This window comes from Dinoponera quadriceps, unplaced genomic scaffold (genome assembly GCF_001313825.1).
Source record: "Dinoponera quadriceps isolate SergipeBrazil2010 unplaced genomic scaffold, ASM131382v1 scaffold1527, whole genome shotgun sequence".
NCBI lineage: Eukaryota > Metazoa > Arthropoda > Insecta > Hymenoptera > Formicidae > Dinoponera > Dinoponera quadriceps.
In genome coordinates this window covers 492,246-519,438 of record NW_014555734.1, presented here as the reverse complement: position 1 = coordinate 519,438, position 27,193 = coordinate 492,246, and the positions used below count along the sequence as shown (strand labels likewise).

The following is a 27,193-nucleotide window of genomic DNA, read 5'->3' as shown; positions in this document are numbered from 1 at the left end:
TCGATGCGGACACTTTAATTAGCTACCTAGATCGTGCTTAACATCGCTAGACTATTTTCTTTGGATTTATGTGAAAAATAAAGTCTACGCCAATGCTCCGCAAACGATTCAAGAGCTCAAGGACAGTATCAAAAGTATTATTGATGAAATCGAGCCACAGTTATATGAAAATGATATGAGATTTTTCTAAAAATATCACTATTTGTAAAAAAAGTCGAGACGGCCATTTATCAGACATTGTGTTCCACACTTACTCGTACAGTTTGTATTTTGGATTGGAACAAAAATATCACTATTTTTAAAAAAAAGAACTTTGTTTTTCTAATAATTTGAAATGAAACTTCTTAATGGAAAATCCTGTACATATCATATTTAATATTAAAATGTTATGTTAATCTATGTAATCATTTTTATTTTTCATATATTATTAGATCTGTGCATAAGTTCCTGGAGCGATGTTGGGAGGATCAAGTTAGCGCACAGTGCGATAGCACACATCCACACATATCGGCCAGTGTTTGGAGTCTTTTCGCTGGACCACTAATTAGAAAATTTTATATTAAATTAGCCAATCATCTATGTGGGCTATCGAAGCCCGCTCGGCGATGTTTAGATGCATTAGAATTCTAGATGCATGATCTTTTCAACTAGTTTATATTTTACATAAATATTGCTGGTTAACCTGCATGCGAGCCTATATGACAGTTTGTGTTTATTTACTTAAACACATTTTAAATTTAATTGTAAATGAAGATCGAAAAGGTGCATATCCGACACTGTCTGCATTATTTTCATCGCGCGAAAAATGCCATTGAAACAAGAAGAATTATTTGCGAGGTCTATAGTAAGCCGTTAAAAGCAAGGAGTGGTTAGATCCAGGGTAACCTTCCACTTCAATACTAAAGCGCAATATTTACGAGTATAAGATTCTCCTCTGTATTTGATGGGGGAAAAAGGATGTGCTCTATTATGAGCTGCTCAAACTTAGTGAAACAATTACAGCAAAGTGCTGCAGTCGCTAATTACACCAGTTAACACGTTGACTGCCAACTACGAGATATCTCGTAGGTTGTTTACTTGCCCAGGACGCCAACTACGAGTTATCTCGTCGCTTCATTACTCGATTAAATCAAATTGGCTTCTTAGACAGAATCGTGAAAAGTTTTTAATAATGTCAATTTCTTGGCAATAGTATTTAATAGCGTTTATAGCCTCACCTTGTTTGGTAAACGAATAATGCACGATGCCCCTACTTGACACCATACAGACACCATAATTTTCTTCGGATGAAAGTTCGGCATATGTTTCGGAAGCTCAATCGCACCATTGAGGAAAACATCGACGGTTCCATGGCAGTCAACGTGTTAAACGAAAAAAATTCATAAAAAAAGAATATAGACAGGAAAAGGAAATCGAAGTCATCTTACTCCATGACAATGCTCGGTCACATATTATTTCCGCGACTAAAGATAATTTATTGGAGCTTGAGAGAGTGTCCTACCACACTCAGTATATAATCCAGATCTTGCTCCTTCTGATTTTTATCTATTTCTGTCAATGCAGAACCATCTCTCCGGTGTGCGATTTAGAATCAAGTTGAAGTTCGAAAACAGGTCGACGAATTTATTGCATCGAAAAACCTGTCATTCTTCAACCGAGGAATTTGTTGCTTAAAAAATAATCTAAAGCTGTAGCAAGCGAGGAAAAATACTTTGATTAAACATGCATGTGTTGTTTTTTTAATATACATAAATAAAATCATTATCAAGAAAACCTGAAGAACTTATGCACAGTCTTAATATATAATATTAAAATGTGTTACGTTATTGATCCATGTAATATACACAAAATAAATAACAAAACATGAAATTGAGAAAAGTGTAAAATCATTAAAGAAGGAAATATAATAAAAAATTGTTTATCATGTAAACTTCTCGGTATTATTTTTGTGTAGAATAAGAGAAAATTTGTTCTGACAGATAGTTTTATACAACACTTCTCAATATTTTTAACTTACAAATTATCACATGTTTAAAACAACTTGTGTTTATAAAATTGAAAACTGAAATATTAATCATTCGTACATAGAATAAATCTCTTGATAATATTACTTTTGTAGAGAATACAGGATTAAATTAATATAACTCAGAATTAATGTTTAACATAATAACTTTTTCTCAGAAACAATTTTTTTATTACAATTATTTTAAAGTTCTTGGTTTTGTATTTTTCAGTAGAATATTCACGAATATAATTGTTTTGAATAAGTGTGTTTCTATAATAATATTGTTAATACAATGTTTTAACTGGATTCTTTTTGTTATATTTTTTGTAAAGGCAAAACAATGGCAAAACGACTGCATTTTTTTTTATCTTTTTTTTTTAAATTTAATAGACTAGTTGTTAAGGTATTATGTGCGAGCAACGTAAATCAGAATAACGATGATATCTCTTGTTGCAGAATCTCTGGCATGCGTAAAACGGAGGGCGAATCGGGCATAAAGCTCGTTGTGAGGCTAGCGAAGGGTTCAAAGGAGGAAGGTCGTCTGGCCGCTCTCGAGCGGTTCGAGGACCGGTGAACGCAACAAGGCAAGCATATTCCTTGTCTCCTCGGCGACCAGCAACCTCCCTATCTGTCACCGTCGACGAACAACAGAACAGGTACGTGTACATTCTGCGTAATTGATACAATCTGTTGTTGGTTGTATCATCTCGACGCAACTTCGATCCGTCGAACAAACGAATAAACTAAGTGAGATTGGGACTCGTGGTCTCCTAATCAATAGCCATTGATCCGAGTAATACTTTCCGATTTCGTAATCAGAAATGTGGTTTTGTAAAGATAAGTCGCATTTACATCCGTTAAAATATTAAGTTAGTGCAAATGAAATGGCCGTTTTTCGTATTTTAAACTTTGTAGTTCATCTTTCTTTTATGTATATAGCGCTGTATATATATTATGTGTAAAGTATATGTCCCGCACGTGAACTTGTATATACATAATTTTACTTAATTACTATGGTATTAATTGTTGAAATTCGCGTTTAAATCAACATGCAAAATAAAGAAATTCGCTTAATTTAATTGTACGAGTTCAAACTCATACCATAGCTGTGGCACTCGGCCATAGTGTGGCCGAGGCAACATGAAACATTAATACTGCTTTCGGTGAAGGTTCTGCCAATGAAAGGACAACCAGGCGTTCATTCGAAAAGTTTCGGTCTAGCGACACAAACCTCAACAATTTACTCGCAGACATGTAACCCCCGTCATTGATGACACCGCTTTAAAGGACATGATTGAAGTGGATCCGAGATTGACAGTTCGAGAGATTGTGGGAAAATTCAATATTCATCATTTAACTATCGTCTAACATTTAAAAGCCTTTAGAAAAATAAGAAAGTTGGACAAATATGTTTCCCATGAACTGACAGAGGGATAAAATGAGACGTTTAAAGATCTGCACTTTTTTGCCTTCCTGACAGAATAATGATGGAATATTGCACAGAATAGTGACGTGCAATGAAAAGTGGATGCTTTATGATAACCGTCGACGTTTTCCTCAATGGTGCGATTGAGCTTCCGAAACATATGCCGAACTTTCATCCAAAGAAAATTATGGTGTCTGTATGGTGTCAAGTAGGGGCATCGTGCATTATTCGTTTACCAAACAAGGTGAGGCTATAAACGCTGTTAAATACTATTGCCAAGAAATTGACATTATTAAAAACTGCGCGCTCAACAACCAGCATTGATCAATAGACACGGTGCATTGTTGCTTTACCTGTTGCTGGCGATGAAAAATGGATTTATTACGACAATCCTAAGCGCAAGAAATCATGGATGTGTCCCGGCGAACCATCAATATCAACGCCAAAACAGGATATTCTTGGAAAGAAAGTCACGCTGTGCATTTAGTGGGATCAAGTCGGTGTAGTGTATTATGAGCTGCTGCAGTCGAGTCAAACAATCAATGCTGGACACTATCGACGACAATTACTCAATTTGAATCGAACACTCAAAGAAAAACGCCTGCAATACGCCAAAAGACGTGAGAAAATTATTCTTCTCTATGATAATGGTAGACCACATGTTGCAACACCAGTGAAGAAAATCTTGGAAGCAATTGGATGGGATGTCTTATTCCGCTTGCCCTATTCACCAAACATTGCTTCTTCAGATTATCATTTGTTTCGGTCGATGCAGCATAGCCTTTCTGAGCAGCACTTCAGTTCTTTCGAAGATATTAAAAAATGGCTCGATGGCTGGATCGCCTCGAAAGAATCTGAATTTTTCTACTGCGGAATCCACGTGTTACCCAAAAAGTGGGTAAGGTTTGTAGTTTCCGAAGGACAATATTTTGAGTAAGATATAATGTACCTTTCTTTTGCAATAAATATGTGTTTTTGTAGCAAAAATCAGCGAGAATTAATTCATGCATCTAATATATGAGTAATATTAACAAGCAGTTATGAAACTGTATGTTGGAAACAATTTCTTTTTGATGTGATTGTAGACTCTTGGAGAGGTCAAAAAATAAGCACATGTAAAGTAAAATTTTTGTAAATGAAGAAAACAGACCAACATGTAATTTATAAATAATATCACCGGAATGCATTTCGATCGGCCAACCTTGCGACGTCTATTTTAACAGACAAGTAAAAATTATTTTCAAACGAATTCAAAACTGTCCGGATATGATGGTTAACGGAGAAAGGAGAGAATTGAATTTTCGATATGACGCTATATAAATTCAATTATTGACTCATTATTTATTATGTGTTCTGAAATTTAGAAAAATGATCAAATTCGCTTGGTACGTGTCAAAGTTAGTAAATACGCGATATATTTTATAACGTTAATTAGTTATGTTTTCCACCCAATGTACATGACGATAAATGTATCTGCAACATGCGGCTTCCATTTATATAATGTTCATGTTGTGCGAGCCACTTATGTTTTCAATGTTTTTATATAGATATTACCCGTAACATTGTATAGCCATGTCAGAATTTTATAATAAATAAGAAAATAGATAATCTAACGACGAGCGATATTCGCAGACATTAACACAACAAATGACCGACACCGGAGTTTGGCCGTTACAAAATCGTATATTAAATTACCATCGAAATATAAATATCGCTTACGGACAAAGCTTCACAATAAGCACCGCTCTCAATCATTTAAAATCGCGGTGAGCTTCTTGCTCTCTTATACAACGGTAAGAAAATGGAAGAAGAAGACCGGAAAACGGCGAAAACTCGATAAAACCGAAACGCAATTTGACGTTTTCGTCGACTCGAAAGCTTGCAGTAGGCACATTACACGGGAGCAAGCTATGCATTCGTATGCAGTAGAAGGTGGCTGCTTAATTAATTAGCGTTAATTAACAAATACGTCGTCTTCTCTTCGTTCCATTCTCACTCACTCCAGAATTCCTAAGAGACATCCAGGCGCTATCTTTGAAGTTGCATCTGGTTGCAGGCCTTGCCGCCTAAGTGGTAGCCCCTTCCGTACAATATTCGACAGCCATAGTCCATCTTCCTGAGGGGGCCGTTGCCTGCTAATTAAATATCGCTGTCGCACTAATTTCTGTGGCGACGTTTCCCTAATTATTCGCCGGCAGCGCACACTAACCTCATCATCATCGTCGCTAACGCCGGCATTAACACTGTTCTCCTGATTGTTGGATGAATGAGATAACGACTGGCTGCAATCAACCAAACTGAAGGCAAAATAAATATTTTTGCGCGCTCTTTTAACGAGCAACTGTTCAAGTCAAATTCGTTCAGTCCTTTGTCTTGCAACTCGAAACCGATCTACATTCTTGTTTTGCTTGAGGCTTTTACTTAAGAACTTATCCAGAAAGAGAATGAGTAAGATAGAGAAAGATAGATAGATAGATAGATAGATAGATAGATAGAGAGAGAGAGAGAGAGAGGGAGGGGGGATACAAATTATCGTTTGCAATAAATTTATCTACATAATTACATTTACAGTTCATGTTTATCGAACTTTATTTCAGAGCAAATGCTACTCTAGCGTTCATTAATGTGTATTTAATTCAAATAAATAACGCGGAAAATGTAGTTGACATCACAATATACACAAAAGTCAAACCGACACGATGCGAACAATATCATATCCTCGCGATTAAAAATACGCATCTTGAAATGCCTGCATCTATCATCCTGGTTCGTATCTGCGGAAGAGCCCGCCGAGCATTCTTAATTATTTCAAATAAAACGCGTTTTAAATAATTTTAACATATAATTTGAAATTTTTGCGCGTCGCTCACCACATCCGTTATTCGGATGTTTCCGAAGATCCTTTATTTGTAACACTCATTCCCGCGAGAGATGCGATATTGCGAGATGTCAATGGCAGTTTTTCCACGTTTTCCACTTCCTCTCCAACGGAAAGGTGGACTCGTTCTGCTCCTACGTCCAACTCGTTTGTTTTTCAACAGCTGGTAATTTTTGAGTGACAAATTGTTGTTGCACACCCGTCCACGCTCGTCGATGGGGATTTGTACAGGAGGCAAAAATGGGAGAGGAAAGAGGAGAGTGGTTGTTTCGCAGCAGATTCCTACCCACATACCCATCCATCCATCCATCCCCCGACTGCTGTTACGTTACTCCGGCGTGTTGCTTTGCACGGAGATACAGCGGCTCGGAGGGGAATACGCGAGCGGCGAAGGGAGTAGGGCGGCGGAGAAGGTCGATCAATATCAAGCTAAGCATTCAACACCTACCAGCCTCTGTGACGACCCGAATAACGACACGTTCCGCTCATTATAGTCGAATAGATTTCGCGAATACACTCCATAGAACTATGATACCCTTTCCGATAGCTGTCCAACGAATTTCCAAAACTGCGATACTACTTATTTTATGTAAATAGTGTGTTTTATTACGTTAATAATTTTTGCAAAGTGCAACAATGATACCCTTCTTCCATGTATGAAAATGCCCATGTAATTTTGTATGTATGCGCACGTGCGCACGTGCATGCGACCGAATATATATTCAGTTAAACAGAATATATATTCATATACAGTTTCATTAGGTACCAAATTGAATGTAACTCAAGTTGTAATGCAACAACATGGAATACGCAAAGAAAAATCAAAGTCGGTCTTCATAATTCTTTATTTTTCACTCGCTATTTTCTGCTTGTTTTATTATGTCTTTTTTTCATTTCCTTATGACAGACATCCCTTACAGAAATTTATTACTGTTAAGCTAGTGACTAATTATTTATTTTGAATATTTAAAATATTGTTAATAATTCGTAATGATTAAGTTATAGAATTCACAGCGATCCCAAATATTTTAGTACTTAGGATTGCCGTGATTAAATATAACCTTATTATTAATATGAAAACTTAAATATTAATGCTTTGTAGAGCAGCAGTGATGAAATATATTTTTACAGAAATTTAATACTGAGAATTATTGAATTTGCAATGATTAAATATTGAGAAAGCAGTGGAAGTACAGGAAATAGTGAGCACATCAAGTAAGTGTTACGTTAGCGTAAGACTTAGGATGCCTCATTAAATGATTCAAATTTGATACTACTTCGAGTCTATATTTTGATTTTTCCTTTTTCTTTTTTTCTTCTTTTCATTACTTTATTTTATTATTAATATCAATAGAAAAATACATATAATCTTTTATATATATAATTTGAAATATATTAATCGATGATTAAGCATTGGCCAAATAATTGAAATACTGAAATATTACCAGTATTTAATCATTATAAATTCTCTAATAATTTTCAATATTAAATTTCTATAAGGGATGAGCAAGAATGGCCATGCGTGGTTTGCCTCTTATCATTTTATTTCCTGTTCTATTTTCATTATATACCCGGTGGTGAGTTCCTGCCTCCGATTCTGTAGTTCCACGGTTTTTCTATTTCTTTATCACTTCTTCATTAATTTTCTCATGAGAAATTCAACATATATTTTAGAATTATCTGTAGGTACATAGAAACAACTTTTGGAAAATGCACGTCTTTCCTTTAATAAACAAAAATTTGAAATCCGTGAAAATTAATTCTCACAATTTTCAATCGCAACTCCTTTTTGGCAATTATTACCGCAAAAAAGTATCAAACCATCGACGGTTACGCAGAAATTGTCGAAAACATCTTGTATCATTGTTTTATGAATATAGAGACTCTCTGCTTTCTTCGTCCGGATTGATCTTTTATAATTTAACAATCTACAGTCCGCGTTGCTGAAGACTGATCAAGTTTTCGGAGCGAAATATGCCGTTAAAAATTAGAGTCTACATAATGTAGCATACATACTATTAGAAGACAAATCCCTTTATTGTTAAGTCACCGATGTGGATTAGCGGCGTATCCTATACTTATTAGCACAAATTTGTAATGTTAGAAACTCGGTAGCTGTAGGCGTATCCTATATTTATTAACACAAATTTGTAGTGTTAGAAACTCGGTAGTTACCATATTGAACCAGCCAATTTGGATTTTATAATATGAGTGACGGTTTAGTAATCAGCGATCCCAAAAACTCTTGTATATCAAGACTTAAAAAATTATGATCACACCAAAAAATATTTGCCAAAAAATGAATAACAATTATAATTTTTTGTTACTTGATAAATTGTAATATAAAAAATGTGTAAGTCTCTGTTACTACAATACAGTAAATGCTGCATATTTTACACAAATTTTCATTGTAGTCATTTGAGAATTCAGCCTTCGAACGATTTTTGGTCACAAATAGCGATTTTATGCCCACTCTGCGGCGGTACGTTTAATTTTATGCATTTGGAAAACCTGAGAGAACATCTTCGAGCGTTTCCTCCCTCTTATCTGAAAATATTGAAAGGATGAGTAAGCTCAAGATTATGGCGAATTATATTTCCAATGTATACTTCAACATGGATAATGGTCCCATGAAACCGGAATGCTGTGACAACGCGATGGTAGATCTTGGCAACTCGGTGCAAGCGAAATTAATTTCCGATTTATCACGAATACAGATGACAATCAAATTAAACAAAAATATGCGATCTGTTATTTAAATATCACACTTTGGAGAAGAAAACTATTTTTTTTTCTTTCTTTAATTTCAAGATGAACAATCTCAACAGATTTCATAGTTTTGAAGCCAAAATGGGCAAAAAACGATAACATAAACATTATTTTATTACATTAAATCGTTATAACATGATGCTTTCTAACATTTTAAATTACTATCTCATAAATTCAATTAAATGAAAATTAAAGAAAGATCTTTAGTTTCTGTTTTCTCTACGACAGAAATTTAATAAATACACAAGATGCTACGTATAAAGACAAAGAAGTATTCGTTTTTCGAAATTGGTCCATTGGTTTGACAAGATCGAAGGAAGGGGTAAATATGTGAGACTGATTTGAAATTCGACAGAGCGTCTCTCACCAATTCTCGACATGGTTGATGCAATATTCATATTTAATACAAAAAATTTGTTGTGTCACACAATGAACAAGCGAACGAGAGAGAGAGAGAGAGAGAGAGAGAGAGAGAGAGAGAGAAACTTACTTGCTGATTTTGTGTGGCAGAAAGGAGGGTCTCGTTAGCGCACAGTGCGATAGTACATATCCACAAATATCGGCTGATGTCTAGGATTTTTCTGCTAAACCACCCTTAGAAAATTTTATATTAAATTTATATTAAATTAACCAATCATCGATATGGGCTATCGGATCCCGCCCGTAACAGAACGGGTTGGTTTAATTAAAGGATCGATCACCCGCAACGTTGACACAAAACTGATGGTTAATTATTAACGGGGCACCCAGTACACATATGGATTCACGTGCAGCTTCTATCCTATGTACAAGTTTCAAGTTAACGTGCCGTAACTGTAAAATATAACTTTCGATAAAGTTTCCTATGTTCAGACATACGCGTACGCATTCGTGTGCGCATGTAACATATGTATATGTTTGTGTAAATGTATGTACGGGAATGCGTGGACACACGCATGGCGGATTGAATGTGGTAACGTAAATGTGTGCGTGCGTGCGTGCGGCTATGAAAGACACGATCTTACGGACACATGACGTGCTTCCAGTTTTGTAATTAGTACCAACACATATTTGCACTTACACAAGCACGAGCATCCCCATTCCTCCTCGGTACCCGATTAGATATCTCACAGATGATCGAATGCGAATGTGCGATTTCCATTAAACCAATCTTCTTTACCACCATTCAGATATCATTTTAACCCGTCTGACAAATCGGATACTGCGTTATTCGCTATTTTTTTTTTCCTTTTTTCCTCACGACCGATATCGATTTAGTGCCTTTTCATTTATTTCCTGTTTATTTGATTATCTTTTAGTTTTATGGCCGAATTAATGTGCTCTCTCTCTCTCTCTCTCTCTCTCTCTTTCAAGATCAAATTAAACCACGGAGCATACATACGGTTTTCTCTTTTGCTTTTTATTCTCGTTTTAATAAAAATTTCCAGTCATAGTATCGACTTCAAATTTATAAAGAAATTTTGGGGGTTTCAATGTTGATAAAAGAATCGAAGTTTTAATCTTGAATACAAAACTAAATTATATTACGCTAATATATATCGTGTATGTGTATGTGTATATGTGTGTATGTTCCGATAAATATACGCAACCTCGTGCTTTTTAATTGACTTTTTTCCAAATCTCGAAACTATATTATGTGTGTTGTTGCTTAAAAATATGCTACATTTTACGTCGTCTTAGTAAGGTAGTCGAAATGAATTTCACGATTCAATACCGCGCCTAATATTGTGTGGACGAAATCATCGATACCTTATTATATTTGAGCATCATTAGTTCCACGATGACGGTAATCGCATCGATTGTCCCGCGATAGAGCACAGCATCGAACTGATTAATTGCAACGAGCACGGTGCATTATGTACGCTGCTAATTTCACTATTGCAGCCTACAACACATCGGTACATGTACGTCGTACACTCAAAATTAATTATCATCGTGCAGATAATTAATTATCTTTTAGCACATCTTGTAATGTTGCCCGCAACGTTAATCTACTGGTAACGATGATAAAATTATCCGATCTTACGAGCGTGACGAGTAAATCGCTCCGCAAAAACTATACAATTGCGGATGTCCGGCTATCATATCTCGCTAATAGCCGTTAGAGAAAACGAGGCATTAGTTCTGTAGCTGAGAAAGTCAAATTTCGTTTTCCGGAAAAATGGATCAGTATAACAAATGTTAAAAGTAAATTATGTACAAGATAACTTTTACGTTTTACATTTTAGTATCTGTACAATTTTAGTATCTCAAACAGAAAAATAAATATGTGGAAACGGGCGGCTAAATTATTCAACAGATACAGAAAGGATCGATAGTTATATCTATGAATCGATAAGCGAATATAAACAGTCATATTATTAAAGTAACCACGTGTGAAGTTTCCTGTTTTTCCTGCTTTTTAATTGACATTTTTCCAAATCTCGAAATTACATTACGTGTGTCGACAGAGATCTCTTTCTAACGAAATTAACGAATGCGATAAGTAAGCTCGAATAATATGGTCGAAGCGGTTGTTTCACGGAGGTGGGCTAGTGGAGAATGTAGGATAGTAGCCAGCCATATCTTAACTTCACTCCGGCTGACAAATAAAATTTTATGGTCGCATAATCCATGGTTCATTTACCAGGAACGGTTCATCGACCTGACGTGATCGTCATTCTTTTTTTCATCGATGACGAAGAAAAAATTTCCGCATGCACGAGATGTTATAAATATTAAAATCTCATCGCGATTTCTACTTTTCTTCAAATAATTAATGATTGAAATTCAAAGGGCTTTTCATTAACTAAACCATGAGTGAACGAATAAATAACGACGCAAGAGTCGTTACCGGTTCACTTCAAATGAGGATCTTGATCGAATTTTGAAGCTTAATTGTCAAAACTTGTAAAATTGCAATGGACAATAATTATTGTACGATAATTATCCTGCACTTTTCGTCCAAGAAAAATCGTTTCCGGATTAACCAAAAAAAATACGACTGAGAAAGAGTGAAATATCAGGAATTCGAATGTAATTCTTAGACAATTTTCGATACTCCTATGCGACAAACTATTTCCTGGTAAAACTGGTAGGAACTCATGCAACGAACAAGGAAGAAAAAAAGAAAAGGAGTGACTGTCCCGCACGGTCCCCTTTGCGACATTGCCATATTTTCTTCTGACTTCGATATTTCCGTTTGATGCTTTCCCGCGACTTTTCCGACCGAAGAAAAATGGGGGTCAGATCGGAGAAGACAGGGGAAAATATCTGCAGGAAGGGACGAAACTGTTGAGTGGCGGACGTGAATTTATTGCATCCAGACGAGGCGAAATCAGAAAGAGTCAAGGAGGCTCTCCCCTTGGAAAGGGCGAACGGCGGACGATAGCCAGCAACGGTGGTTGGGGTGATAAGGGATGGGAGAAGAAATGGTTACAACGGGAATGTGGCGCAGGGCAGTGCGTCGCTTATTATGCTTTCTTATTATTTATCGTCCTTCATAAATACCGACCTCGTTCGTTCGTTCTCTCGCGGAACTTCGTAGTGGCGAGACTACAAAGAGCAGTAGGAGACGAAGTGATTTATGGAAGCCTCGAATTAGTATCATCCACTTCGATGTTTTTCTTTCACGTGTTAATCTAGATATATGCCTTTGTATATTCTAAAGTATGTTTTCTCCGTTAAAGATGGTTCAATCGGATTCGATGTAATTGTTTTAGAACAACTGTTCATTCGACAATGACTATTTTTGTTTGATGATTTAAAGATTTTTGACGATTAATGACAAATGTCAATATAAGAATCATCCTGCTTTGTTCCACCTTTAATAGGTAACAAAGTTTGTGTTAATTTGCATTACTTAATAAAAAGTATTCGACATGTCATTGCTTTTTTCGTTTCTCAAATTCATCGAAAATTAAATTTTCTAGATATATCTAAAAATATCCCAAAATATAATGTGAATATTACGTTTTCGAATTAGAATTTTGATTAACTCTTAAGATGGTTTGGAAATGGTAATATCTCGATAATTTTTATTTTTAGCAAAATGTTGTTCAATTAAATTATGAATTTTATTTCATTCGTCTCAAATCGTTGACTCGTTTCGTTTAACTGTCGTGCAATAAATTCGATGTTAATATTTAAAAATATGATACTTTTCCCAATTTTTAGTAACTGCAATTGATTTCTGAGACGGTTCAACAATTTTGAACGACGGAAACGTCAGTGTAGTGAAAGAATAATAATCGTTTCGCATGATCTTCCAGGCTAATCTAACTTGGCGTCTACCAATGGCATACTAATTCGGATACTTTTAGACTCGCATGACCTGGAAACAGCAGACGGATGGAATCGAGAATCCATTAGTGACCAATTGAAATTCTGATTTAGTCCGTTAAAGAGTGAAGTACTTAAATACTTTTATGCGAGCTACGAATGTCTTTCGCCATTATTATAGTTTTGTAAGAATCCATTACTACCTGGCAATTATGAGATTAAATATTTTCTACTTCAGAGTCTTAGCATCGTGAAAAATGTAAAAGTCCAGGAAAACGTAAAATTTCTTTATGCGGAAGGAGAGAGAGAGAGAGAGAGAGAGAGAGAGAGAGAGAGAGATTAAACTTTAATAAGTAATTAATTAGAACAAAATTATCATTAACCACATTATTATTAAATATGACTGATTTCGATTTTAAGGCGAATTCCTACTTGATCACTTTTCTACAACTTTAGACGAACAAAGATGCCATCGTATTTAATGACCTAAAAAACATAAGATTACATTTATAATTTACGTTACTTTTTAGGCGGGAATTCCAATTGTTTTCCTATGTTACGTCCTGGAAGAGGACGAACGCAACATAATCGCTTACTCGCGCACTCGCGAACCCTAAACGTAGTGGTAGGTCTGCAGATCAGGTCCGGAGAGGCTCATTTACTCCGATCACAGAACGTACGTTAGGTGGTCCTTTATTTAGGTCAAAGAACTTAATTTCTTTACTTGGGATAGGACCATATGAACGTGTTGAGAGGGGAATTTAGATTTAGGTAATTGAAAAGAGATGAATAAATAGTTTTAACGACTTGATTAAATTTAGGGCATTTTGAATAAAACAGTTTATTAATAACATAATTTGGTTCTCGGATGGATTAATAATAGTGGTGAATTGATAAAAAAAGTAATTGTAAAAAGGTACAACATTTAAAAGATGAAAGGGTTAGCTAAAGTTAAACAATGAGATATGTGGGTTAACATTAAACAACTTTTATAAATCAGCATTATTGGAATAATGCGAATACAAGATGAAGATTAAAGTGAGATTAAGAAAAAAAGGTAATCCGTGTAACTTAATATAATACGATTGGATTTAACGTAACAAGAATGTTTATCGTATCGGTATGGCGAGGAAAACATCATTATATACAAGGAAGATGATAATTACGCAGTGTATGTGTGTGGTTTGGGGAGTAAAGTGGGATTGGAGATTGGATTGAAACGATTAAAAGTCATGTTTAAATATGAAATCGAGACTTACGATTTAGATGAATCAACTGTGATGAATAGTACGTAGAACATGAGTTCGTTGATCGTAGTGTACCAGATTTATAGGATCCCGGAAAATGAAGACTACAAAAGAAGACTGACGAAGACTAAAAACAGACTATGGACTGGACTAAAAACTGAGAACGAGAACGAGAACGAATGAACTAAGACTGAACACAACTGAGAATTACAAAAGAATACTGAGAATGAGAACTAAGACTCAAGACTGACGAAGACTGAGAGAACTGAAACACTCAAAACTTGAACTTGAACTGGACTTGAACTGAAACTTGAACTGAACTGAACTCACGGCAAAAGAGTGAGGCTTATATAGGAAAGATTTCAGGGGGTGGTGGATGACGATCACCAATGAGAGAAGGTTGCGTGGGAAATGGTTATTCTGGAAAATTCTTAATACTATTTGGATGTCATAAATGATCCTAAGAACATAATCCTATCGAAGGACTTTCGTTCGACCGGCTGTGTACATAGGAGGATAAGATCGCAGACCCATCGGGAGTCTTATGACGTATTTGGGCGGCGTGTAATCGTATCTTTTCCATAAAAGCGCTTGCTCAAATCTGCTTGTTTTATAATCATAAAAGAAGGAATTCGCTGCTATCTAGGTACCCAGGATGAACAAATACGTGCTCATCGTAGAGGCGGCAGATTATCTTAGTTATAAAAAAAGGAATTTGTTGTCCCCGGGGTACCCAGGATGTAAATAAACTACATACCTTACGTGAAGGCGAAAAAGATGATAGACGCATTGGGAACCATACGGCACGTTTAACTGCGGCCATTGTAATCTTATCTTTATTACAGTAGCGCTTGCCCGAAGTCCGTCTGTTTCCCAATCATATAATTAAAAAGAGAAATTCGTAGTTTCCGAGACACCCAGGACGTAACACCTAATTTAAATATTTTCGATTCTAACTGTAATGTCTTTTTACTTTTTTGTTTGACCCAACTGTCAACATATCCAAAAAAGTATGATAAGAATCTTTTCCTAAATTCAAATATTCGTGTATTTTAATAAGCAATTAATATTTCTTTAATATAGTATATCTCTCACGGTATCATAAAATTGATTAAAACGCATTACATATCCTACATAGAAAATACGTTATATCTCCTTAGTGAGATACCAAAGGGATACAACGCATAACGTTTAGTAAAGAATTTAAAACTTACATGTTTGCAGATTGGTGTATATTATAACTTACATAAAAAACAAATTAATAAATTGCTATTAACTGTTATTATTAATTTCTAAAAATTATTTAATGTCACTAGTATAAAATTTTAAATACTTCACTGTTAAGAGGAGTTAAAAAAAACAGGTATTAATTAATAAATATTCATATCGGAATGATATCAACTTTATGACACCTTGCTATTTTATAATGCTATCTGTCGACTTTCAGGTGTAACCATTATATCGATCTCTTCACATTGTAACAAAAATATATCTTTCGCCGCGGCACGTCTCTCAGGTTTATTTTAGATGATACGTATTTTAAATAGAGATAAAAATAGAATTTTCAAGAACTACTAATTTTTATATTATCCATATTAAATATTATCCATAAAGGTATTATATACATATAAAAAGTTGTTGTATATTATAAGATAAAATTAAACAAAGAGCTGTTTTGTTAAAATCAATCGGTTTATAAATCTCCGTTTTTACGTGTCACAGTTCTAATCTCAAGCTTGCAATCGCAATTTTTGTTGCAGATGTCCTGACAGTGGGCCCCGGGCCACCAGGATGCCGACAGACGACGACTATGGCCGAAGAGATCGTCTCCTGTTGCATCAGCACCCGATCGCTCAGTACGGGTCTTCATCATCCCCGCTTCCCGAATCGACCGTGTCAAATTCCAGCAGCGTGGTGGGGCTGCAGATCAGCCCCAACAAACCTAACGATTGCTTCAAGCAGCAAACTCAGCAACAACAATTGCAACAATCGTCTGACTTGCGTGCAGTCACGAGTACTGCGAGCCAATTGGGCACGGAGCGCTATCAGTCGGATCAGCACACTCAAAACAACGAGCATGTCGGGGTTCGAATGGTCGATCGGCACGAGAAGTCTGCGGAGAAGCCCACGATCGATTTCTCGAAATGCGGAGAAGGACGCCCTTCGAGTTGCGACCGCTTCGGGCATTATCAGGCCCAAAGCGGCGAACATGCGAACCGGATGGGCATCGAACGGCATGAAAAGACTACGGACAAATCTTCTGTCGATTATGCCAAGTGCGGGGAGGCTCGTCAGTCAAACTGTGAGCGTTATGGACATTATCAGGCCCAGAACGGTGATCAGGCCCATGTGGTGGGTGTTCGAATGGCCGAGCGGCACGAGAAACCACCCGACAAGCAGGCTATCGACTTCACCAAGTGCATCGGTGACGGTCGACAGCCGAACTGCGAGCGTTTCGGACATTATCAGACTCCGACGTTCGGTCAGTCACCGTTGCAAGGGCACTACGGGGCGGTGCGAACCGCCGATCGCTTCGCACGCTTTAATGACCTCAGCGCGTTGCACGGTACAGAGCAACGGGGAGTGGTGGTGGTGCCGCCGCCGACGTGCGCGGATCGTTACTCAATTTGCAACCCGGAGCTACGCTTCGACACGAGTACGACCACGAACGAGGCTGGTGAGTATGCGAACGCGAACGCCCTCGCGAGCACCTTCTCCACGGAGACGTTCCCGTCGCCGCCATCGCCGGCGCCGGCGAATGACCGATTCGTCCCACCACCGCCGTTATCGCCTAGCCCGAGCGAAAAGTACGCATCGAGCCAGAGCTTGGCTGGTTACCCTGTTGCTGATCGCATTCTACCCCCCAATTCTCCGGGGTCCAAGTACGGAGCCGGCGGCACCGCTCCAGCATCGCCAATGCCCTCCAAGGAGCGTTTTGCCTCCGCCGAACGGCTGCTGGCCGGTCAGCAGTCAGTCGCAGGTGATGCCAAGGATCAGCAACGCTACGCTGGACCATCTGATCGCTTGCTCTCAGGCTCCTCACCAGTCCTGGGTGGACTTCAGACTGGACTCCAAAGTAATAGCCTCTACGCCAAGGATACCCGTTATACCGCCATTTCCGCTGATAGGTTATTATCCTCCTCGCCGATACACGCTCCGGTGCCAGAGAGGTTCATCGGCAAGTCGGAACGGTATTTGGCCGAGTCGCCTATTCACGACAGGTATCCTCGACAGGATCCGACAACGGGAACACATCATGAACGATATTCGGCGATGGCGACGGCCACCGAGAGGTGAGTCAGGATCGCGATAAACAATACTATTCTTGATAACTAACGATATTTATAATAAACCTCGCGAATTCGTCGTTTCCGGGATTTTAAGTTATATATCGCGATGACATCGATAAAATGATTCGATCTCATCTGTTTGTCGAACTTATTACATCGAGCCTATAGAGCTGCTTCACACGGAAAGTATTTTAAATATAATGTCGTGCCTGAAGTGGAATTTATGAATCGTGGGCTTATTTCAGTTTCTATACATTCTCTGTATATTCTATTCAACTTCTTCTTTCGGGATATCTCGCAGGTTCCTTTCGAATTCGCCTAATCCTGAGAGCGCACATCAGCGTTATTCATCTTCGGATCGCTCGTCTCTTCAAGCCACGTCCAGCAGCATCGAACAAACTCGACGTCTCTACACCGACAGAGGCGTCGAGACGGTCTGTCAGAAATATACGGATCGGTCGACCACCTCCCCAGCGTCTGCCGACTTCAATCGGTACTCCGGTTTCCCAGAGGTCAGCGCAAGTCAGACGCGATATGTGTCTAGCAATGACCGTTTTAACGATCTGGCGCAACAACGTTGCGGCCAGTCGCGCTCATCGGCCGACAGATTTTCCAGCGATCGCTATCTCGCCGGATCGTCACCAGCGCACGATGGCAGATTGTCCAACGCCGAGACGCCGCGCTACATCGTCTCCTCCACAGAACGTTTACTGGCGCCGACGTCTTCCTCGCCAACCTCTTCTTCGGAAACCGGTAAGTGCAATTTTTGCTTTTCCATGAAAGAACTTGGATAAGAGATATGACACAACACGAACTTGGAATAAGAAATGCGACATGATTACAAGGTCTGTCCCAGAAGTATCCAACCTCTGTGTATATCTTTATCCTTGGGCATCCTATTGTGAACAACAGGCATTCAGTATTTAAGGGGGACCTTGAGGAGTACCCCAACCAAGCGGCACGATCCAACAGTTGTCCAATCGGCAACAGTACACAGTTGTGTGAGCGTCGAAAACCACGAGCGTCGCATTTCACAATAACTGAGCGAGTCGAGTAGAGAATTTGTATTAAATTTTGCAAAAAATTTGGCCACACGTGTTTTGAGACAATCGGTATGATCCGTAAAATTTATGGTAATGACTCTATGAAAAGTACAATCTTCGCAATGGACGACGAGGGAAGAGTTAAGAAAGCGCGCCAGAGTCGGAACAACGTGAAGGCAACGCTCATTGTTTTCATTGACCAGGAAGGTGCACACCACTTGTATGCTACGAATATATTCCGCAAGGTCGCACAATAAACAAGGAGAATTATTTGAGAAATCTTGAACCATAGCGTGACGCAATGAAGAGGAAACAGCGGAATTTAAAACACTACGTTTATGCCGAATTACATTTGAAGGGTTGTTTCATTCCTTAAAATCTTATTTGAATTTAAATATACGTATACAAAAATACGTATCTCCTAAATTTGTCTATTTAACAATATATTTCAAGGATAAATAAATCGACGTCAGAGAGTTGTGACAAGTTCCCCTTGTCAACACATACTGAGAACATCCTACAGTATATTATAAGAACATCTAAGATGTCCTATAAAAAATATAGTTTATTATTTTGTTTAAAATAATAATATAATAATAATATAATAGTAATAAAAACATAATATATCATATTTTGCGATGCTGTGACGTGTCCCTGCATGGTTTCGATTCTGTAGTGATTACTTATCCAACTTAACCGTGGTCATATTGACTTCAATGATTAAATAGGAATTTCTGATGTCAATGAGCTGTGATGATATCATAATGGATTATGTTTATAAAATATTCTTATATTATAAGCATATTAATAAAAAAAAGTATTATAATCATATATTTGTTATTAAAGAAAATGTAACAACAGCAACGGATATTAATATAATATATATTAATTTAGACAGCATATGATATCTCATTCATATGTATTATCTTCATACTATATATACTATAATATATATAATATATTGTAGGCGATCAAACAAGGAATAAAGGATCATCTTGACAATAACATAAGAAGATGAGAGTGTATCGGAGCAAGAACCAGGGTTCCTGTTGCTCGACCGAGCTTACCGCTCAGCGGTAAGAGTAGTCGCCCGGCAAATGGAAGACCCGGGTTCGATTCCCGGCTTAGAGAGCAAGCTCCAGCTCTCGGTATACTTTTCTCTCCGATTTTTAAAGTCCTTGCACAATGTCAAGCAACAGGAACAGAGAATAATATAGACAATAGATTTCCAACCTATTGGAAACCGTGTATAAAAACACAGCGATTGATACACGGTTTCCGATAGGTTAGAAATCTATTGTCTGTGCTATTCTCTGCTCCTATTGCCTGACATTGTGCAAGGATCTTTATAGTTCAAAAGTGTGTGCTCGCGTATCCTTGGAAAAGTTCGAACTAATTATTCAAATTCCGCGAGAATTTGAAATTAGTGAGTTAATGTCCGCGGAACGCAATAATTCGGAGTATGACTCTAGATGAAGAACAGAGTGAGCGTGTATGAGACTGTGTTAGTGTTACATTGAAGGAACACAGTTACAGTCAGTAACAGTCCGGAGTTACGGTAATTGCCAGTGAGCGTAGATGACGGATACATGTTAAGACATTTGGAATCGAATGTATTGTCAGGCTGGCCGAGCTGTAGGTGATCAAACGAGGAATAAAAGATCATCTTGACAATAACATAATAGGAAAAGAGAGAGTGTATCGTAGCAGTCTGGATAGCTCAGTGGTAAGAGCAGTCGCCCAGAAAGCGGAAGGTCCCAGGCCAGCAAATTCCAGCTTCCGGTATATTTTTTCTCCGATTTTTACAATATTGAGAATATTTCTACAACATTTCGTATATATATATAGATATATATATATATCATTTGATGCTACCATGTAATGTCCGCTAGCGGTTGTATTAAATTTCTACGTTCTGAGTATGTTTTGAAAATGTATGAGATATGATATATTACGAAAAATGTTGTAAGGATGTTCTTAGTATATTACATTTTTCTACAGTACATTTAGTATGAAAATAGTATGTACGATTGATATCATGTGCTATCTAGGATAGTTATTTTTATACCAATCATATTGTTTTATTACTCTAACAAAAAAGGGTAATAGTAATATAATATGAAGCTATATTATCACTGATACTATAATATTATATTGATATGATAATATTTACTATATTTATTATATTAAAGTAGTTTTCCGACTATAATTATATTTTGCTATGTAATATAGTTACAAATACCAATCACTTTTTCTCTTTCTCAATGCGCACTTTTACATATTAATTAAGATATTGAATAAGAACTTGATATAAGAGAATAAGAACTTGATATAAGAGAACGAGCGTGGCATAGTAGACGGAGGTCTGCTATAACAGAGATCTCAGGTTCTCGCCTCCCGATAGAACCAAAATATTTTTATACGCTGCTCGTGTCTTCTCTCCGATGAACTGGCAAAACACCGAAAGTATTTTGGTCATGAAAATTCTACCTTAAACTGCCGCTTAGAATCGGCATTAAACTATAGGTCTCATATACTTGTGTATAATCTGCGTTCGCACTACAAGTATATACATTTAGGGATCGGACAACGTCGAAAGACGTTATAAAACCGATATATCTAAATAAATAAATAAATATACTCACACACATATATATATCCCCCTCGTTGGGCGCCAGCCGGGTCCTTCCCGACAGTAGTTCCTGCTCCCGGCCGATTCGATACTGTCGGACGTACCCGTTCGCCGAAAGCAATCCCTACGTACTATTATACTTTTTCTACCGCGCACGCCCCGACACATGCAATCGGAACCTCTAATCTACGCTGACTATGCGACCTATGACTTGAGAAGGCGACCGAGCCTCACCCGAGTCTCCGGGATCTCTACGTTCGAGACTCTCTCGAGCACGGCCCTTGTCGCCCTGCGACGTGGCCTCCTAGACCTCGTAAATCCGTGCGACCCTATCTTCCGGGCGCCACGAACCTCCAACGAGTTATTTCCCGGTACTCCTTCCGCGCCCATGCCGCCGAGAAGCGGCGGCAACTACTCAGAATTACACGCAACTTTAAGTCTTTTACCCGCGGCTGTACATGGTTTTCGCTCACCCGTTCACCATCGGCAGCTCGCCTCTCCTCTTCTGGACTTCGTCCCCGACACGGCAGCGTTCGCTCGCACGCTCCCTCGCTCGCTCGGACGTCCGGTAGGCTTGCCGTCGGACCGCACAGTGACGAGCAGGACTCGTCACGTAACGCAGGAGGCAGCCGCTGCAAGGATCTATCACGCCGCGCGATGCGGCCCCCGATTGGTGCTGTCGGCCAGATCACGCGTCTCAAGGGTGCTCGCGGGACCTCGCGTCTGTTGTTGCTCTCTCGACGTGTGTTTATGCTTGTTCTTTCCCCGGGACGGCATTCGGCAACTATTAGGTTCGCAGTAGTTTACAGGGTTCCCGGGCGCGTTTTCCACCGGATCTTTCCCTGCCTGCTCTGCGACCGGGTCGCGGGACCTTACGCCTTTTTTAACGCCAGGTGGCCATCCCGCTATCTGTCGCCGACCCTCCGTCCGGGCGAAGGTCTTCGTGCGCAAACGGCGCACGGGACCAAAAATCGGTAACTCGGCCGCCTTCTCTTACGAGAAGCCTCGGGCTCCTCCTCGGCCAGGCCACAGCCTGAGTGACGAGCGAAAATTTGCATCGTCACAATATATATATATGTATATTTTATATATATATATAAAGATATTGTCATAAAGAAAAAAGTTGAGGATTCGTTGTTTAAAATCAAATAAGAAATATTATAAATTGTACGAGCTTGGACGTTGATGTCTACGTGAAATAAATTTCTTTTACATATTGCGTTATATAATCGAGATATTAAATTGTATAGAAATATCATTTAACATCGATAAATGATGGTGTTTCATGTCTCGACAAGTCTTCACTGCGCGATTAGTCCTTTCGTGAGTAATTAATTATGAATTTCATCCTTGTAATCTTAGGTACCAGATATCACTCTCCCTACATGACCACTACTGGCACCCAATCATCAGCGTCCAGCGATCGTTTTGCGTCAATATCACCTGAAGCGTCGCCGAGCGTTCACCGCGGTAATGGCAGCGGTGGCAGCGGCAGCAACGGTAGTAGCTACCAAAATACGAAGAGTAACATTGACAAGTACCTAGTCTCGAAATCAGTTCAAAGCAGCTACGATCGCTACTCTGTCAGTGACCAAAGTGATCATCAGTACGGCCAAGACCGATACTTCGCATCCGGAAGCAGTAACGACCGATTTCAGACCTCTACCGGAAGTGATCGCTTCCATGCTGCTGCTGATCGCTACTCGCCAGCGCGCAGCGTTGCCGACAAATATCTGTCCTTGCCGAAGCCCAAAGACAGGTTCACCGGCCGCATAACACCCATCTCCTGCACTACCGCCGTTGCAACGTCGTCTACCGATCGTTCCTACGGTTCATCCAGCGTGAGTTATGTGCCTCCAACCGCGCATACTCCTGTCGAGCGATATATACCTCAGCCGCCACCGGAAGTGCTCTATCCGGATAGGTAAGGGCAGATTTTATAAAATATAAATTCCTTTTGAGGAAGAGAGGGAAATAAAAATTAAATTTAAGAAAATATATTAATTTATAAAAAAGAGTTAATATGAGGGACTCAACGCTAGTTATTATTTAAGAATATGAAAATTAAATTCATCTTTGGATCTGGCAATATCTAATAAGTGGATCTTAATTCTATTAAGGGCTTGCAAAGTTAGTCAAGTCTTTAGCTGTATATCTCTTTTTATGAAGAATTTGAAGTCATTGAGAACCGCCACAAGATGACAGCAAATAATTAATAAAATAAAGAATGATTGTATGATTGTAAATAATTTTATGGAAAGATAATAATATTCGATGAAACAATCAATATATAATAACGATAATGATGACATTAGTTATCGCATTTAACCGAGAAATATGGTTCAAGTTCGATTCTTGCCTGAGGCAATATTTTTCACAACACTGTGTATAGACGTCAAATTAATTTTCAGGGAAAGAGTTTATATAGTTTATATAGTTTTAAATAAAATCAGAAAACAAGGTCGATTAGACATAAAAAATCAATTATTATTAGGTGTATAAATTAATTCGGTGTTCTTATAATTTAATATCCTGTAACTCAGGTCCAAATTTAAATTTTTTTCCCGTCCTATGGTGATTTGAAAAAGTCAACCTTAAGCTTTAAGAAGTACTATAATAGTTGGCGACTTTGCCGACATAACTTCAGAAAACGGTAGTTATCACGATGTTCGAAAAGAAACATCTGAGACACTGCATCTTTTGTGCACTTCAATAGAATAAAAACGTTGCCAGTCTATCGAAATGATTTGTTCCGCTTTGGGTGAAGGTGTTATGATCCATAAAACTTGTAAAACCTTTTGCCGACATTGGAATTAGGCAGGTGATTCTGCTATATGATAACGCACGGCCACATGTCGCAAAAGAAACGAAGGATTTCACCAATACATTACACTGAGAAATTCTTCCTCATGAAGCTTATTCGTCAGATCTAGCCTTGTCGAATTATCACCTACTTTAGTCGTTTCAACATCATCTGGTGGATACGCATTTTAAAAAAGTTGACGAGGTCTAAAAAAGCATTCATGACTTTATTGAGTCAAAACCGCCAAGTTTTTTCCGCGAGGGCATTTATCAGCCGCCTGACAGATGAAATAAAGTCACAGAAAATAACGGAAAATATTTCGAACATTAAACTTGTATTTGACTTTTTGTAAATAAATTTTAAATTTTATGGAAAAAGGCACCGAACTAATTTGTACATCTAATACATCGCGCACATTAGACGACCGAAAAATTCCTTAGCATGTGCGTTATTTCGACGGACATTATTATCTTCCTGCAATTAATTAATCACATATCATTTTGTGATAGTTTTTACCGGCTTTGAATTCTTCATTGGAAACTCAAGAGCCTGTAAATAATAACACAGGATTACAAAATTAAAAGTCCTAAAGATACAAGAAGAATAGTATTGATTTCCTACGTAATTGGTCGCTGAATCCAAATCCGTCAGCGAAAAATGCCTATCACGTCAGGTTCTTGAGACAAATGGGGTGATATGGGCCAAAAACAGTGATTTTTGCCATTTTCAAGGCGTTACTATGGTTGACCAAATTATGTTTTTAACATTCTCTCAGCGATATCTTAAAGCGCTATCTTTTGTCTTAAAATTGTGATATTTTTATTTCTCTACGATTTTTTCCACTAAGTTATGAAGGTTTGTAGATAAAAACTTTTTGACGTCAAAGTCATGTTCAGCGACTCAAACAACTCGCGGATACTAATTTTCAAAATATTACTTAATAATTCACCGAGTTGTCGATTTTTCACCATTTCGGCAATGCATAGTCTTATCGTCAAAAAGTTTCTATCTTCAAACCTTCATAATTTAGCGAAAAAAAAATCGCAATTTTAAGACAAAAAATAGCGCTTTAAGAAGCCGTTGAGAGAATATTAAAAACATAATTTGGTCAACTATAGTAATGCTTTGAAAATGGTAAAAATCACTGTTTTTGGCCCATATCACACTATTTATCTGAAAACCCTGACGTGATAGACATTTTTCGCTAACGAATTCAGATTCAGCGATCAAAATTATGTAGGAAGTCACTACTCTGCTTCTTGTATCTGAACCTTGTAGGCCTATGTAATCATTGATCTTATATTTTTTTATTAAGAATAATAAAACATGTTATGTTCAAAGTATTCACTATTGTTATTAGATTATTGTTATCCATCACATTTTCTGTCACGTTTCAAGATATTTTCCAATTCTACATTTATAAAATGACTCATCTTGTAAGCCATTAAAATTATTTTAAACAGTCCTACAAATTTGAACAAATCTCTATAATATATTATGCGAGAACGTGCAGGACTATTTGTTTAAATTTAATAAATCCCCAACGAAGACATTTATTTTCGATCTGAAGCTGTTTTTCGAATTTCACACCGAACTCTCGCAATCTACTTATGTAATCCTTTATTAGACTGATGCTTCAAAGGTTCCCGTTTTCTATAATTGTCTAGGTACGTGGACAGGTACGTGCCGCCCGCGGTACACACACCGACAGATCGATATGTACCTGCAAACGACCCCGGCGATCCGTATATGCGTCGCGATCTCGGCTTTCACCATCATTATCGGCTACCACCGCCCGCCGGTTATCCGTACCAAACGCATTTCCGCTTTCGTGGGTTCGCGTATGCCACGTCCAGCCGGCTCGGCGGCAGCCCTGGCTCTAGCAGCTCCAGCAGCACGACGTCTAATCAGCGGGAGACCTTCGCTACTTCGCCATTGTTGAGGCCTAAGGTGCGCGCATCTACGGTCGAGTTCGCTACTACTGCCGGCACTGTCGGCGGCGCCGCGACTACCACGGCGACTGTTGGCGTCGGTGTCACCGTTGGTCGTCACGTGTGCGCGAACCCGGTCGCTTGTTGCGGAGATACGTCCACGAACGGAAGAACCTGCTGCCAAATGAGGAGGTCCCTGCCACCCGGGACGCTACCAACAATACCCGCGCAGACTTCGTCATGGTGAGTACTTATTGATATTTATATTCTAGAAAACGATAGAGTTAAAAAGAGAGAGAGAGAGAGAGAGAGAGAGAGCTTGTTGGGAAAGATTTTAGATCCTTCTTATCTGATTTTGGCGAATCCAACACGTATTTTGTGTCAATACGTAAATTTATACTTGTATTCAATCATAACGAGCGTGAGTCTGTACGAATTGAATTTGTACGAGTGTTTCAATTAAAATTATAACGTAATTATTTATTTAAAAAGTAACATAAAAGAAATAATTTACATACTATCTGTTTCCAATATAGTCTCTTTTTCAATGCACTGGCGCCATCTTTCCGACAGCTTCCGTATTTCTTGAGAAAAAAATTCTTCTCGAACGAAACTTTTTCTTCCTTAGAAACTCTTTTAAGGACCTAAACACATAGAAGTCAGAAGGGGCGAAGTCCGGGTAGAACGAATGGGGAAGAGCAGTCCATTTCAGTTTTCGAATTGTAGCTATCGTATAAGCGGTGACATTAGGACGCGCATTATCCTTTAATAAACAAACAGAATGCTGATATTTTTACGTTTGTTTCGGATGGCTGTTTTTACTGGGTCTTTCAATAAATTGTAGTAATATTTGGCGTTTATAGTCTGCTGTTCTGTTAAGAAAGCAATGTGTAAAACGTTTCTCATATC

General features: G+C 38.2%; 1 protein-coding gene across 1 annotated transcript in view; it reads left to right on the top strand.

The window, feature by feature from the left end:
• The window catches only part of LOC106745265, a 41,190-nt gene extending 14,242 nt beyond the window's left edge, over positions 1–26,948 (top strand). Inside the window, exons 2-7 of the mRNA XM_014620717.1 lie at positions 2,462–2,661; positions 16,346–17,878; positions 18,177–18,628; positions 22,913–23,474; positions 26,021–26,527; positions 26,913–26,948. Of these exons, the coding sequence (XP_014476203.1) occupies positions 16,377–17,878; positions 18,177–18,628; positions 22,913–23,474; positions 26,021–26,527; position 26,913 (3,024 nt within the window). The 5' untranslated portion in view covers positions 2,462–2,661; positions 16,346–16,376 and the 3' untranslated portion in view covers positions 26,914–26,948. The remainder of the gene's footprint in view (positions 1–2,461; positions 2,662–16,345; positions 17,879–18,176; positions 18,629–22,912; positions 23,475–26,020; positions 26,528–26,912) is intronic.
• The last annotated feature ends 245 nt before the right edge of the window (positions 26,949–27,193 follow it).